General features: G+C 56.8%; 1 protein-coding gene across 1 annotated transcript in view; it reads right to left on the bottom strand.

Annotated features, from left to right (window-relative positions):
- Nucleotides 1–63: 63 nt before the first annotated feature.
- The window catches only part of LOC134671525 (signal-induced proliferation-associated 1-like protein 3), a 28,967-nt gene continuing 12,974 nt past the window's right edge, over nucleotides 64–16,056 (bottom strand). The window contains 22 exon segments of the mRNA XM_063529387.1: nucleotides 64–327; nucleotides 1,510–1,641; nucleotides 4,412–4,510; nucleotides 5,777–5,872; nucleotides 6,134–6,296; nucleotides 6,355–6,467; nucleotides 6,729–6,891; nucleotides 6,950–7,129; nucleotides 7,188–7,367; nucleotides 7,423–7,602; nucleotides 7,661–7,840; nucleotides 7,899–8,078; nucleotides 8,137–8,316; nucleotides 8,375–8,554; nucleotides 8,613–8,803; nucleotides 8,987–8,996; nucleotides 9,252–9,381; nucleotides 11,485–11,647; nucleotides 12,436–12,605; nucleotides 14,088–14,252; nucleotides 14,575–14,707; nucleotides 15,521–15,633. Of these exon segments, the coding sequence (XP_063385457.1) occupies nucleotides 217–327; nucleotides 1,510–1,641; nucleotides 4,412–4,510; nucleotides 5,777–5,872; nucleotides 6,134–6,296; nucleotides 6,355–6,467; nucleotides 6,729–6,891; nucleotides 6,950–7,129; nucleotides 7,188–7,367; nucleotides 7,423–7,602; nucleotides 7,661–7,840; nucleotides 7,899–8,078; nucleotides 8,137–8,316; nucleotides 8,375–8,554; nucleotides 8,613–8,803; nucleotides 8,987–8,996; nucleotides 9,252–9,381; nucleotides 11,485–11,647; nucleotides 12,436–12,605; nucleotides 14,088–14,252; nucleotides 14,575–14,707; nucleotides 15,521–15,633 (3,212 nt within the window). The 3' untranslated portion in view covers nucleotides 64–216.

The following is a 16,056-nucleotide window of genomic DNA, read 5'->3' as shown; positions in this document are numbered from 1 at the left end:
TCATGTTACTTGTACACTCTTGTTGAATTGGAGCGGGACAGCAGATGACCGGTGTGGGAGCGAGCGAGAGGCCGGATCACTGCCGGTCGACGGTCCGTTTGAGCCACTGCATGAAGCGTCACAGCTGCCTAAGCCTCGAGTCATGTTACTTGTACACTCTTGTTGAATTGGAGCGGGACAGCAGATGACCGGTGTGGGAGCGAGCAAGAGGCCGGATCACTGCCGGTCGACGGTCCGTTTGAGCCACTGCGTGAAGTGCCGCAGCTGCCAAACGGCGCGGGCGCTCTCTTCTCGGAGACGCGCGTTGTGACGACGTAAGCGACGGACCTGGTACAATACACTATATCAGTAATATCCTCTAATGTCCCATCTCTAAGTCTTTTATTAGGATTATTTTGTCGAGAGATTTTATGATTTGTTAATTTTGTAAAATAAAGATACATAACCGTCATAAGCAGAGCTCGGCGGGGGTGAGCTGTTTTCAGAGTTTGCACAACATGGACATGCCTTGTCATTCGACGGTATATGTGGTGTAATTTAATAACTAAAGAAATTATTTTATTTAGGCTACCTTTCCGCTACGATCTTTACGTCGCCATTAAAACAAATTAATTTTATAGCAAGCTTTTTTAGTAAACCTCTTCAAATAATATGTATATCCATCCATATGCTACTATTAAAGTTTATTTGTACATAAGGCATTGTCATTTTAGTTTAGTTACAATTAATAAAGTTTTATTTTAATATTTCTTTATAAGGTGTATCTATATTAATATCTACACTTGACGTAAGTGACGTCAAAATGGCTCACCCCTGCCGAGCTCTGGTCATGAGGTCTGGTCAGACAGAAGCGTGGGAGGGCAACTGATAAAAAAAGTGGAGGCAAATATTCCAGCTGTAACCATTAAAGAAGAAACTTCTCCGCACCGTCCATTTATATTTGCTGCCATCAATTCATATCACTGAGGTCGGGGAGCGGGGGATGAACTACATTCTAAGTCAGGGGTCTCCAAACTTTTTTACCTGAGGGCCATGTTGCACCTCAGAAACTTTCGCGCGGGCCACCGTCGGTTTTTGCGCCGGGGGAGGGTGCCCGGTTGGTGCTGTTAGGAACAGTTCACTCTCAATGAATGCTAAACCCCTGAAGCCTGGCTCCCACGGGCCGGACTGTGGGCACTTGCTTTGGGTGTTGGCGGGCCGGATTGGAACGCGTCGCGGACCGGATTTGGCCCGCGGGCCGGGGTTTGGAGACCCCTGTTCTAAGCCATTAGCTAGCAGTCTTAGGGCCAGTTGCACCAACCACAGTTAACAGACTGATCAACGTCAAGCAGCAGAGAACTATGAAACTTGCCATACAATAAAATTTACCGAATGCTAAAACGGTGACAGACGGTTTGGTGCAACCGACCCTTAGTCGTAAGCCAAATTCTCGTCTGTACGTTATCTAAAAGTGGTCGTGTTTGAGGTTTCCGAGCCCATCCCGGCTTGGATCGTCGTAACGTAGCGTACCTCCTCCTCGAGCTGGTGGTGGTGGCGCGCGGCGGCGGCGTGCTCGGCCTCCAGCGCGGCCACGCGCGCCGCCAGCCCGCACGCGCACGGCGCCAGCGGCGACGCCGACGCGACCGGCGCCGCGTCCGGTGTCTGCACAACATTATAACTTTAGCTCCAACAATAAGGGCTCATTCACACTCACAAGGTGTCACAGACAGTCCCCTATGCCGTGGGTGCATGGAGAAAGAAGAAACAGCCTCTCACGTGGTGTTGGAATGCAGCGGATTGGCCCCATACAGGGCAAAACATCTCGGATCCCCGAGAGACCTCCCCGAGGTCCTACTCGACATAAAAGGTTTGATAGGATTCCTCGAGGAGCTGGGCTGGCAAGACTAGTCCACCCCCTATCACGCAAAATAGGCGCAAGACGTCGAGTTGCGGAAAATCGCCCGTACTACAATACAATACAAGGGCTCATTTAGACGGTGCAAGAACTCGAATGCGAGTTTCATTACATTGCGTTATTTGATCGGTCGGCTGAGTTGATGTAACCTCAATGGTCCGCAATGGAACTACAATTGTATGCGATTTGGCGCGTCGTGTAAATGAGCCCTAAAGGAGGTGATACGTATCGAGAGCACTTTACATCTAAGGTACTCTTATTAGGATATACACTTAGTTTCGATGGAATGTCAACCTTAAGTAAAAACAAAGTAGGGAGCATTTCATTTGCCTAGTGATTTTTTCGAACAAATGAAACTCAACCTAATTGAAAATACAACAAGATTCTAACTTCCTTGGCTATAATTTTGTATAATAGGCGGCACGAGATTAAGGGTCGGTTGCACCAAACTGTTACGAACGTTAAAGAGTTCGCTAAATTTTTATGTATGGAAAGTTTCATAGTAAAGGCGCGGGGCGCGCCGGGTGACGATGATCAGTCTGTCAAATGTGGTTGGTGCAACTGGCACTTAAACTGCATTTAAAAACAAAAAAAATGTTGTTCATTTTGTATGTTGTGTGTTTTGTTTGGTTCAATTTAAATTTATAATAGAAAATGGATGTACTGAATGTAAATAATTGATTGTTAATGTACATAATAGTTTAATTTTAAGAACAATATTTGCATGCTGCCCTTGGCTAAACATGTGATACTGCCTACTTATACCAATTATGTACCATGTGTAAGCAAATAAATAATTATCTTATCTTATCTTATCTTATGCCACTCGCATACAAAATCTTTAGACGAGAGTTGAATGGTTGATCTCTATTCCCACGTGTACCCCGCCGCGGTTAATTGGGCGGGGATAGACTGGAATGAAACACCTAATATTATCTCATCTGTGGACGCCGTGATCGCGTAGAACGGCAACTGAAGGGCATATGAAGGGGAGAAAATTACAGCTCAATCAAAGCATCAATCTCAAAGACTAAATTATAAAGGTCAAACTGCAAAAACCTTACAACGTATCTTAACACCCTACGCCTGCATATGCGGGAAGACACCCTTATGCTTAGGCTAATTTGTAGAGTGCATTTATTATATTTTCTCCAATATGCTCGGAAATGTTCACCTTACTGTAGCAAAAATAGTACGGGAAGTTCTTCGTTAATGTCAAACTCTAACTAAAAAACATCAAACTATCGCTGTCCTGTTCTAGCGGACGGGAAGTAAAAAAACACTACAGTAATAACTTATTACTGTAGTGTTTTTTACTTTTTAATAATAAAAAACGCAAACAGCCAATTATTATTGCCGCGAGCCGCTTCTACACGACCCGATCAGCTATCATTTCACGTGTATGATCGTGCGAATACTGCTTAATAAAATCAAAGATTATTTTTATATTTTTTTAAATCTCATCCGTGTTCATAAAGCTTACATAGTTTGTCAAAGGACTTTCTCATTTCAAACATAGACAAAGAGAATCATACTATCTTTGTCTTACACTAGTACTAGCACCCAAAAGAAAAGGATGGGTGTAGTTTTCCTGGTTCTTACTGACTGAAAAGTTGGTTTGACAAACTATATTGCGCAATTATATTGAATGAACGAATATTGAATGGTACTGAATGGCAGAATAAGTTTATGCCTTTAACTTTTAAAAATTAATTAAAGAGGGAAATTGTTTTTGACATTTTGGATGTGAAGGTTTGATTTGAGTGATGCTTGATGCTTAAATAATAACTATTTTAGCTTATTTCCTCGCATGTTTGGAGAAAAGCACTATATATGCCTCGGCAGGAATAGCAATTCGTGGATTCGTCTTCTTTGTCGGACTCCGCTTCGCGTCGTCCGACAAAATCGAAACTCATCCACGAATTGCCCTTTCCCGGCCTCTGCAATAATGTACTATTCGTCTTATGTAATAAATAGGGATGTACCGACTAGTCGCCGACTAGTCGCCGACTAGTCGGGAAAGCCGACTATCCGGCCTCATTTGTAGTCGGCGATTAGTCGGCGACTAGTCGGCAAAAATGGCCTATTAGTCGGCACTTTATAAGTGACAGAAAAACAGGGTAAAATGAAATAAACAGCAAATATTTACCATAGCTTTTCACATATTTTACCCAAATTCCTATTTAGGGTTCGTACGAAAACTTTTTTTCGAATTATTGACCGTGAGATCGTTTTCTTGTCTGATTGTCCGGTTGTGGTATAAAATATAGTCTTAGAATTATTTTATTTTTCCCTAATTACCTAATATACTTAAATTACTTAATTACGATGAATAGCGCGACGAAAGGTAAAAAACGATTGTTTTTTAAGTGCATCTTAACCGAACTTAGGCGAAATTAATGATCTGGCCGACTAGCCGACCGACTAATCGGCCATCCGAGCGCCGATTAGTCGGCTAGTCGGCCAAATCAATAGTCGGTACATCACTAGTAATAAACCCTAATGTTATGTACTTACGGGTAGTTCAGACCAGGAGTCATGGGTCGGTTCACTTGGAAGAGGTTCTAGCGTAGGGTCAGGGTTGTCTATGGACGGATATTGATGTTCTTCGCAAATCTGAAACAAGATTTAAAGGTGTCATACATTTTGTTTCGTCATAGTTGTTAATTTTATGTTAGGATGGTATTTCATCTGTCCAATATCATGGTCCAATGTCATTGCGTTTTACTCTCGCATTAAGCAAAATGTGAGACGAAATACACATTGGACAGGTGGAATACTGTCTTTATATATAACCTTGCAAATGACGAAAAGGAAACTAGGAGTTCAAGGTTATCTCGTCTAGCTTTAAATGATCGTCTGGGGGTAGCATAGCTATTTTTTGTCGTTTTTGTTCCGCTAACCAGGAGAAAATAGTAATTCAGCCTGTAGACCATAACCGTAGCAACGAGTGATAAGAGAAATATGAAGGATCAGTGCACACAGACTACACAGAGTTGATAACGTGTACTTTACAGCAACGAGATATCCTCATAACAGCATCCAGAAAGAGTTGCATCCTATATCTGATCCTATCCACTGTGGGGCAGAGTTTGAGGTCGGCATGTTCTGTTTCATCTCGACTACAGCCTCGTACAGTAGTGGGCTAGAGGTTGCGGTGTGGTGTACCTGCAGCATGGCGCGGGTGGCGGTGTGCACCACCGTGGCCCAGTCCAGCGCGGCCGCGTCGGGCAGCGGCAGCGGGCCCGGGGTGGGCGGGGCGGGCTAGAGGTTGCGGTGTGGTGTACCTGCAGCATGGCGCGGGTGGCGGTGTGCACCAGCGTGGCCCAGTCCAGCGCGGCCGCGTCGGGCAGCGGCAGCGGGCCCGGGGTGGGCGGGGCGGGCTAGAGGTTGCGGTGTGGTGTACCTGCAGCATGGCGCGCGTGGCGGTGTGCACCAGCGTGGCCCAGTCCAGCGCGGCCGCGTCGGGCAGCGGCAGCGGGCCCGGGGTGGGCGGGGCGGGCTAGAGGTTGCGGTGTGGTGTACCTGCAGCATGGCGCGCGTGGCGGTGTGCACCAGCGTGGCCCAGTCCAGCGCGGCCACGTCGGGCAGCGGCAGCGGGCCCGCGGTGGGCGGGGCGGGCTAGAGGTTGCGGTGTGGTGTACCTGCAGCATGGCGGGGGTGGCGGTGTGCACCAGCGTGGCCCAGTCCAGCGCGGCCGCGTCGGGCAGCGGCAGCGGGCCCGGGGTGGGCGGGGCGGGCTAGAGGTTGCGGTGTGGTGTACCTGCAGCATGGCGGGGGTGGCGGTGTGCACCAGCGTGGCCCAGTCCAGCGCGGCCGCGTCGGGCAGCGGCAGCGGGCCCGGGGTGGGCGGGGCGGGCTAGAGGTTGCGGTGTGGTGTACCTGCAGCATGGCGCGCGTGGCGGTGTGCACCAGCGTGGCCCAGTCCAGCGCGGCCGCGTCGGGCAGCGGCAGCGGGCCCGGGGTGGGCGGGGCGGGCTAGAGGTTGCGGTGTGGTGTACCTGCAGCATGGCGCGCGTGGCGGTGTGCACCAGCGTGGCCCAGTCCAGCGCGGCCGCGTCGGGCAGCGGCAGCGGGCCCGGCGTGGGCGGGGCGGGCTAGAGGTTGCGGTGTGGTGTACCTGCAGCATGGCGCGGGTGGCGGTGTGCACCAGCGTGGCCCAGTCCAGCGCGGCCGCGTCGGGCAGCGGCAGCGGGCCCGGCGTGGGCGGGGCGGGCTAGAGGTTGCGGTGTGGTGTACCTGCAGCATGGCGCGCGTGGCGGTGTGCACCAGCGTGGCCCAGTCCAGCGCGGCCGCGTCGGGCAGCGGCAGCGGGCCCGGCGTGGGCGGGGCGGGCTAGAGGTTGCGGTGTGGTGTACCTGCAGCATGGCGCGCGTGGCGGTGTGCACCAGCGTGGCCCAGTCCAGCGCGGCCGCGTCGGGCAGCGGCAGCGGGCCCGGCGTGGGCGGGGCGGGCTAGAGGTTGCGGTGTGGTGTACCTGCAGCATGGCGCGCGTGGCGGTGTGCACCAGCGTGGCCCAGTCCAGCGCGGCCGCGTCGGGCAGCGGCAGCGGGCCCGGGGTGGGCGGGGCGGGCTAGAGGTTGCGGTGTGGTGTACCTGCAGCATGGCGCGCGTGTCGGTGTGCACCAGCGTGGCCCAGTCCAGCGCGGCCGCGTCGGGCAGCGGCAGCGGGCCCGGGGTGGGCGGGGCGGGCTAGAGGTTGCGGTGTGGTGTACCTGCAGCATAGCGCGCGTGGCGGTGTGCACCAGCGTGGCCCAGTCCAGCGCGGCCGCGTCGGGCAGCGGCAGCGGGCCCGGCGTGGGCGGGGCGGGCTAGAGGTTGCGGTGTGGTGTACCTGCAGCATGGCGCGCGTGGCGGTGTGCACCAGCGTGGCCCAGTCCAGCGCGGCCGCGTCGGGCAGCGGCAGCGGGCCCGGCGTGGGCGGGGCGGGCTAGAGGTTGCGGTGTGGTGTACCTGCAGCATGGCGCGCGTGGCGGTGTGCACCAGCGTGGCCCAGTCCAGCGCGGCCGCGTCGGGCAGCGGCAGCGGGCCCGGGGTGGGCGGGGCGGGCTAGAGGTTGCGGTGTGGTGTACCTGCAGCATGGCGCGCGTGGCGGTGTGCACCAGCGTGGCCCAGTCCAGCGCGGCCGCGTCGGGCAGCGGCAGCGGGCCCGGGGTGGGCGGGGCGGGCTAGAGGTTGCGGTGTGGTGTACCTGCAGCATGGCGCGCGTGGCGGTGTGCACCAGCGTGGCCCAGTCCAGCGCGGCCGCGTCGGGCAGCGGCAGCGGGCCCGGGGTGGGCGGGGCGGGCTAGAGGTTGCGGTGTGGTGTACCTGCAGCATGGCGCGCGTGGCGGTGTGCACCAGCGTGGCCCAGTCCAGCGCGGCCGCGTCGGGCAGCGGCAGCGGGCCCGGGGTGGGCGGGGCGGGCTAGAGGTTGCGGTGTGGTGTACCTGCAGCATGGCGCGCGTGGCGGTGTGCACCAGCGTGGCCCAGTCCAGCGCGGCCGCGTCGGGCAGCAGCGGGCCCGGCGTGGGCGGGGCGGGCTAGAGGTTGCGGTGTGGTGTACCTGCAGCATGGCGCGCGTGGCGGTGTGCACCAGCGTGGCCCAGTCCAGCGCGGCCGCGTCGGGCAGCGGCAGCGGGCCCGGGGTGGGCGGGGCGGGCTAGAGGTTGCGGTGTGGTGTACCTGCAGCATGGCGCGCGTGGCGGTGTGCACCAGCGTGGCCCAGTCCAGCGCGGCCGCGTCGGGCAGCGGCAGCGGGCCCGGGGTGGGCGGGGCGGGCTAGAGGTTGCGGTGTGGTGTACCTGCAGCATGGCGCGCGTGGCGGTGTGCACCAGCGTGGCCCAGTCCAGCGCGGCCGCGTCGGGCAGCGGCAGCGGGCCCGGCGTGGGCGGGGCGGGCTAGAGGTTGCGGTGTGGTGTACCTGCAGCATGGCGCGCGTGGCGGTGTGCACCAGCGTGGCCCAGTCCAGCGCGGCCGCGTCGGGCAGCGGCAGCGGGCCCGGCGTGGGCGGGGCGGGCTAGAGGTTGCGGTGTGGTGTACCTGCAGCATGGCGCGCGTGGCGGTGTGCACCAGCGTGGCCCAGTCCAGCGCGGCCGCGTCGGGCAGCGGCAGCGGGCCCGGCGTGGGCGGGGCGGGCTAGAGGTTGCGGTGTGGTGTACCTGCAGCATGGCGCGCGTGGCGGTGTGCACCAGCGTGGCCCAGTCCAGCGCGGCCGCGTCGGGCAGCGGCAGCGGGCCCGGCGTGGGCGGGGCGGGCTAGAGGTTGCGGTGTGGTGTACCTGCAGCATGGCGCGCGTGGCGGTGTGCACCAGCGTGGCCCAGTCCAGCGCGGCCGCGTCGGGCAGCGGCAGCGGGCCCGGGGTGGGCGGGGCGGGCTAGAGGTTGCGGTGTGGTGTACCTGCAGCATGGCGCGCGTGGCGGTGTGCACCAGCGTGGCCCAGTCCAGCGCGGCCGCGTCGGGCAGCGGCAGCGGGCCCGGCGTGGGCGGGGCGGGCTAGAGGTTGCGGTGTGGTGTACCTGCAGCATGGCGCGCGTGGCGGTGTGCACCAGCGTGGCCCAGTCCAGCGCGGCCGCGTCGGGCAGCGGCAGCGGGCCCGGGGTGGGCGGGGCGGGCTAGAGGTTGCGGTGTGGTGTACCTGCAGCATGGCGCGCGTGGCGGTGTGCACCAGCGTGGCCCAGTCCAGCGCGGCCGCGTCGGGCAGCGGCAGCGGGCCCGGCGTGGGCGGGGCGGGCTAGAGGTTGCGGTGTGGTGTACCTGCAGCATGGCGCGCGTGGCGGTGTGCACCAGCGTGGCCCAGTCCAGCGCGGCCGCGTCGGGCAGCGGCAGCGGGCCCGGCGTGGGCGGCGCGGGCGGCGTGGCGGCGGGCAAGGGCGCTGTCGGCGCGCTGTCGCCGTCGCCGCCCAACTCCGCGTCCATTAGCCGCATTAACTCGTCCTGTGCGACAAACTTATATTCATTAATAATTAAACCTGTTTTATTGTTCATGTCCTATTCAACAAAAAAAGTCTTTCAAACCAAAGAAAAAAAAAAACACAAATTATATCAAAAACCCTATTAAAATTATTCTCACGAGGCCCGACACGAACAATGATTCTAAGACATTTTTTTTACTTCTCTGGTTCTGGAATTCCTCACAGTACCCTAGTACAAAATTACCCATACACTACTAAAATCACATTTTATGATTTACTGCAATCAATCAGATAATGATTTTACCCCTTCAGGCTGATTTAGACGGCGAGCGAACTTACATGCGATTTTAGTTTCATTGCGGACTGTTGGTTACGTCCAATTCATCCGACCGATTAAAACCCACAATGTAATGAATCTCCCATGCAAATTCTCGCATCGTCTAAACGAGCCCTTGATGTGTAACGGTGAACTGACCTGGAGGCTGCCGTGCTTGTGGCGGGCGTGGCGCGGCGAGGCGTCGTGCGAGCGCCGCCGCGCGCCGTCCGCCGGCGGCGACGCTTGCGGCGAGCGCCGCGCGCTGCGGCCCGACCCACCTGCCAACACATACAATACGTTATGCTACTCTAAAAGTATTACATTCATTTGAAACTCGTGGACACAAATTTGAAACGTTCATTGAATCAAATGTAGTAATGGTTTAAGTCAGTGAATCTCAAAGTTGACTGGCCTCCGACCCACCTAATAAAAACTGCCAAATTAGGAACCTACCCTTTGGCTGTCCTAAAAAGGGGGCATAAAATATTGCTCACGTTCAGATTCTATGGTTGGAAGTTTCAGGGCCCACTAAATATTTGCTTGTGACCCATAGTTTGGGAAATGCTGGTAATTTAAGTAGTTTTCCAGCACTTTTTTATTTACTAGAGTTATAAGACGATTATTCTAGCGAGTATAGATGAAGTCACAATTACTTCGTAAAGTTTGAAGTATCGACCGGTGTCGTGCTAGTAGGCGCGCCGGCTGTGACCGGAACACCGTCACAGACACACCATGCGCGGGGAGCTGATGAGAAAACCACTTCGCACACATCCCCGTTCGCCTCTCACCGTTGACCGAAGCCGGGACAGTGTATGGTTGTGACGCCGGGGCTACAGTCCGCGGTACTGACCGGTGCGACGTGACCGGCTCCTCGCCGCCCGTCTCGCAGAGGCACTTGTAGCTGGACGCGTTCGTTGTTGTCACCTGTCCGCGGTACTGACCGGTGCCGTATCCGGAGCTGTCGGAGCGCGGCGGCGAGTGTCCGCGCTCGTAGGCGCGGCGGCCGCGGCCCGGGCGCTGCGCGTCGCCGCGCGCCGGCGCGCTCGGCTCCTCGCCGCCCGTCTCGCAGAGGCACTTGTAGCTGGACGCGTTCGTTGTTGTCACCTGTCCGCGGTACTGACCGGTGCCGTATCCGGAGCTGTCGGAGCGCGGCGGCGAGTGTCCGCGCTCGTAGGCGCGGCGGCCGCGGCCCGGGCGCTGCGCGTCGCCGCGCGCCGGCGCGCTCGGCTCCTCGCCGCCCGTCTCGCAGAGGCACTTGTAGCTGGACGCGTTCGTTGTTGTCACCTGTCCGCGGTACTGACCGGTGCCGTATCCGGAGCTGTCGGAGCGCGGCGGCGAGTGTCCGCGCTCGTAGGCGCGGCGGCCGCGGCCCGGGCGCTGCGCGTCGCCGCGCGCCGGCGCGCTCGGCTCCTCGCCGCCCGTCTCGCAGAGGCACTTGTAGCTGGACGCGTTCGTTGTTGTCACCTGTCCGCGGTACTGACCGGTGCCGTATCCGGAGCTGTCGGAGCGCGGCGGCGAGTGTCCGCGCTCGTAGGCGCGGCGGCCGCGGCCCGGGCGCTGCGCGTCGCCGCGCGCCGGCGCGCTCGGCTCCTCGCCGCCCGTCTCGCAGAGGCACTTGTAGCTGGACGCGTTCGTTGTTGTCACCTGTCCGCGGTACTGACCGGTGCCGTATCCGGAGCTGTCGGAGCGCGGCGGCGAGTGTCCGCGCTCGTAGGCGCGGCGGCCGCGGCCCGGGCGCTGCGCGTCGCCGCGCGCCGGCGCGCTCGGCTCCTCGCCGCCCGTCTCGCAGAGGCACTTGTAGCTGGACGCGTTCGTTGTTGTCACCTGTCCGCGGTACTGACCGGTGCCGTATCCGGAGCTGTCGGAGCGCGGCGGCGAGTGTCCGCGCTCGTAGGCGCGGCGGCCGCGGCCCGGGCGCTGCGCGTCGCCGCGCGCCGGCGCGCTCGGCTCCTCGCCGCCCGTCTCGCAGAGGCACTTGTAGCTGGACGCGTTCGTTGTTGTCACCTGTCCGCGGTACTGACCGGTGCCGTATCCGGAGCTGTCGGAGCGCGGCGGCGAGTGTCCGCGCTCGTAGGCGCGGCGGCCGCGGCCCGGGCGCTGCGCGTCGCCGCGCGCCGGCGCGCTCGGCTCCTCGCCGCCCGTCTCGCAGAGGCACTTGTAGCTGGACGCGTTCGTTGTTGTCACCTGTCCGCGGTACTGACCGGTGCCGTATCCGGAGCTGTCGGAGCGCGGCGGCGAGTGTCCGCGCTCGTAGGCGCGGCGGCCGCGGCCCGGGCGCTGCGCGTCGCCGCGCGCCGGCGCGCTCGGCTCCTCGCCGCCCGTCTCGCAGAGGCACTTGTAGCTGGACGCGTTCGTTGTTGTCACCTGTCCGCGGTACTGACCGGTGCCGTATCCGGAGCTGTCGGAGCGCGGCGGCGAGTGTCCGCGCTCGTAGGCGCGGCGGCCGCGGCCCGGGCGCTGCGCGTCGCCGCGCGCCGGCGCGCTCGGCTCCTCGCCGCCCGTCTCGCAGAGGCACTTGTAGCTGGACGCGTTCGTTGTTGTCACCTGCACAACAATGTATGGGTAAGGGCCAGTTGCACCAATGACATTTAACAGACCGATTAATGTCAAACAGCAGGAGGAATTTCTCGTACAAATAAATTTAGCGAACGCTTTAACGGTGACAGACGGTTTGGTGCAACAGACCCTAAGGGCGACTGACCAACGTCACGCAACAGAGATCTATGAAACTTCCTATAGAATAAAATTTAGCGAACGCTTTAACAGTCACAGACGGTTTGGTGCAACCGCCTCTAAGAAAAATAAATGAAAACTGTGTCTCTGTGAATGTTGGGCCTCCAATACAGGGAGACTTTAATTGCTGTGTCAATAGTGTTTATTGTTGTGTTATAGTTCACTTTTGGATCATCTAGGGCCACTGGCACCATCCCACTAACTCGAGGTTAGGCTATTAAACCATTAATCCTGTGTCAAATTGCACTGGTAACCATGGTAACTCCAGATCATAGATTAGGAATCCTCTAGACCGAGTTTAGAGCAATTATTTCATGCAACCGATGACACCAAAAATGCGGGGGTGCGCGGGACGAGGTGAGCGAAGTCCCGTGCCGTGATTGGTCCGTTTAAAGACACGGACGTCACACAAAGACACTTTCGACTCAAACATGGAGTAAAATTACCGTATGCGTGGCAGAGGGGGTAGCGCGACTATGCTCAGTCTGGAGGATGTTTTGTCTGTGCTCCAGGTTTAACGGGTTTACCCCGGGTTAGTGTAATGGTGCAAGTGGCGCTTAGTATTGTATAGAGTTGTAAAGGTAGTGTGCGTTGGTCACCGTGACGGGGTCGGAGGTCTTGAGCAGGTCGACGAGCTGGTCGTGGTGCAGCGCGACGACGGCGGCGCGGCACACCTCCAGCAGCCGCGCGCCGCGCTTCACGCCCGCCTTGTCCGCCGTGCTGCCGCTCTCCACCGCTATTATCAGCCCGTCCGGCTGCACGTGGAACCCTGCAACGTTAACACCACGTTAGGATCAAAGCCAGATATTGACATAGCCCACCGGATTGGCAAGCTGAAGTGGCAATGGGCAGGCCACATAGCGCGCAGAGAAGATGACCGATGAGGTCGAAAAGTGCTCGAGTGGAGACCACGGACTAGCAAGCGCAGCGTAGGACGTCCACCCACGAGATGGACGGACGACCTTGTTAAGGCCGCCGGAAGACGCTGGATGCGGGTCGCTTCCAACCGGTACGAATGGAGGTTCAAGGGGGAGGCCTGTGGTGGTGAGTAATGGCTTAGACTGTCAAGTGACCTAACCTAAATCTTATGGCTACGACATAAGGTACATACCCAGCTGCGCGGCGGCTCCCCTCGCGAGCGTCCGCTCGGGCAGCAGCTCGGCGTGCGGCGGCGCCAAGCCGGCCAGCCACCGCAGTAGAGCGGGACAGTCGCGTACACGTACTGACTCGCCGCGGTGGTAGAATATACAGACGTATGTTAACTGATAACAGATCTTATGGCTACGACATAAGGTACATACCCAGCTGCGCGGCGGCTCCCCTCGCGAGCGTCCGCTCGGGCAGCAGCTCGGCGTGCGGCGGCGCCAAGCCGGCCAGCCACCGCAGTAGAGCGGGACAGTCGCGTACACGTACTGACTCGCCGCGGTGGTAGAATATACAGACGTATGTTAACTGATAACAGATCTTATGGCTACGACATAAGGTACATACCCAGCTGCGCGGCGGCTCCCCTCGCGAGCGTCCGCTCGGGCAGCAGCTCGGCGTGCGGCGGCGCCACGCCGGCCAGCCACCGCAGTAGAGCGGGACAGTCGCGTACACGTACGGACTCGCCGCGGTGGTAGAATATACAGACGTATGTTAACTGATAACAGATCTTATGGCTACGACATAAGGTACATACCCAGCTGCGCGGCGGCTCCCCTCGCGAGCGTCCGCTCGGGCAGCAGCTCGGCGTGCGGCGGCGCCACGCCGGCCAGCCACCGCAGTAGAGCGGGACAGTCGCGTACACGTACGGACTCGCCGCGGTGGTAGAATATACAGACGTATGTTAACTGATAACAGATCTTATGGCTACGACATAAGGTACATACCCAGCTGCGCGGCGGCTCCCCTCGCGAGCGTCCGCTCGGGCAGCAGCTCGGCGTGCGGCGGCGCCACGCCGGCCAGCCACCGCAGTAGAGCGGGACAGTCGCGTACACGTACGGACTCGCCGCGGTGGTAGAATATACAGACGTATGTTAACTGATAACAGATCTTATGGCTACGACATAAGGTACATACCCAGCTGCGCGGCGGCTCCCCTCGCGAGCGTCCGCTCGGGCAGCAGCTCGGCGTGCGGCGGCGCCACGCCGGCCAGCCACCGCAGTAGAGCGGGACAGTCGCGTACACGTACGGACTCGCCGCGGTGGTAGAATATACAGACGTATGTTAACTGATAACAGATCTTATGGCTACGACATAAGGTACATACCCAGCTGCGCGGCGGCTCCCCTCGCGAGCGTCCGCTCGGGCAGCAGCTCGGCGTGCGGCGGCGCCACGCCGGCCAGCCGCCGCAGTAGAGCGGGACAGTCGCGTACACGTACCGACTCGCCGCGGTGGTAGAATATGCGTGTCCAACCGCCGCTCACCACCCAACCTGGAGAAAAGAACATGAGTGACTACAAATCTTTCTTAAAATTTGGATAACGAAATTTTTTTCACCACAGGAGATAGACTGTGAAAACGATCGGCAGCTGCCGTCCAGCGTTCCGACCAGATACACTCCCCGGGATCATGGCACAGTGTGCCGCGCTACGGCTCGCCACATACAAATAGTATCTTTCAATAGGAAAGAATACATTTTTATAAAATTTAATCTCCAATAAAAACTAAAAATAATCGCAGAATCAAAATTATACAAAACAATTTTTTTATCTAACCCAACCTTTTCAAAAAATAATATAAACTAAGTAACTCACCTAATAGAGTGTTCGTCGGTATGACGAGTATGACCTGCCTCGTGCTGTCCTCCACCAACACTATGGTGTCGGGTGAGACGCCGAGCATGCAGTCCAACACCGCCCCACCCGCGCCTTCATCTTGAACTTGAACCTGCAACAAAACACACATGATTATTGTATCTATCTATTTATATACAGATGAAGTGCATAATTATTTCAACCTCAGTACTTTTTGTACCGAGACTGACTGAAATAGCAAGACACGTTTGTACGTTTCCGTGAATATACGGTGGAAAATAATTGTGCACTACATTTGTATTAGTGTCCAACAGAATTTCTGGTTTCAGTTTAGGCAGGTTTCACCATAGACAGGCGTGTGGCTCACTCCGCGATTTCGTCGCTTTGCTACAGGTAGCTAAAAGTACATCCGTTCGACCCCAATTTTGGGGTTTGCCATAAGCCGCGCGTGGCGCTGTCGCCACCTAGCGGCCATATCTGTTCTGATCGTAACAGACGCGTTTTGTTAGAGAGTGAGTCTTCTGTACCTAGTACTATTATTTATTCTGTGCCATAGATCATATTTCGGCCGAAAATTCGGTTTTGGCTTTCGGCAAAAAAACTGCCGAACCTTTCGGTCGAAGGTTCGGTTTGAGCCGAAACTAGAGCAAAACCAAACCTTTGGTTGACAGTGGTTCGCTGTGACAGTCATGCACAGAGCAAATAATACTAGAGGGGTCCCTCTGTTATTTGAAATGAAATAATGCCAAGTATAATTTTATGACGCAAGGTGGCAGTGCCTTCAACGCGTAAGAACTTTAACCTCGTAAGACCCAAGTAAATTTTTGCGCTTTTGAATATGGAACTTTCTTTTATTTCAACAAGAGTTCAAAACTCGAATATAATTTGTACTTGTACAAGTACGCGGGGACTTACGAGGGTTGGGACAAGGCCTTGTTATACTTACGTGGAAGCACATGGCGCCGCCGACGAGCACGTCGTTGGGACAACTGTAGAGGCGCGGCAGCACCGCTGTGTTATTGTTGCTGCCACTTTTCATTAGCAGCGACGAGAAGATTGCTGCAATAGAACAATATAAAAATAAAGAATATATCGAAATGAAACTTTCGTGAGACATATTTTAAACTGTTGTGTATAAATTCAAGTGAGTGAAACAGTTGTCGTCTAAACAGTTTAAAAAATATATCTTAATTGTAGTGCATTCCGACAACAGACGACTTAGAACGCCACGCCGATTATGCGCGGCGCGTCAAAGTGAACCTTGTCGTACTGCACTGCACGAAGGTTGATATTGAGCTGTAACAGCGCGCGTCAGTTGGCGTCTTTAACCTTTTACCAGGCTGACAGTTTACTAGACCACATGTTTGAAGTGCCGTATGTCGGAAATATATATCGGTATCCCTCTACTCGTATCCCTCAGCGCCACTTGCACCATCTCACTAAGTAGGGGTTAAACCATTTAACCGTTAACCCAGTGTCAAA

Source organism: Cydia fagiglandana, chromosome 1 (assembly GCF_963556715.1).
Source record: "Cydia fagiglandana chromosome 1, ilCydFagi1.1, whole genome shotgun sequence".
Taxonomy (NCBI): Eukaryota; Metazoa; Arthropoda; class Insecta; order Lepidoptera; family Tortricidae; genus Cydia; species Cydia fagiglandana.
The sequence above is the reverse complement of the archived record's forward strand: the minus strand, read 5'-3'. Positions and strand labels throughout refer to the sequence as shown.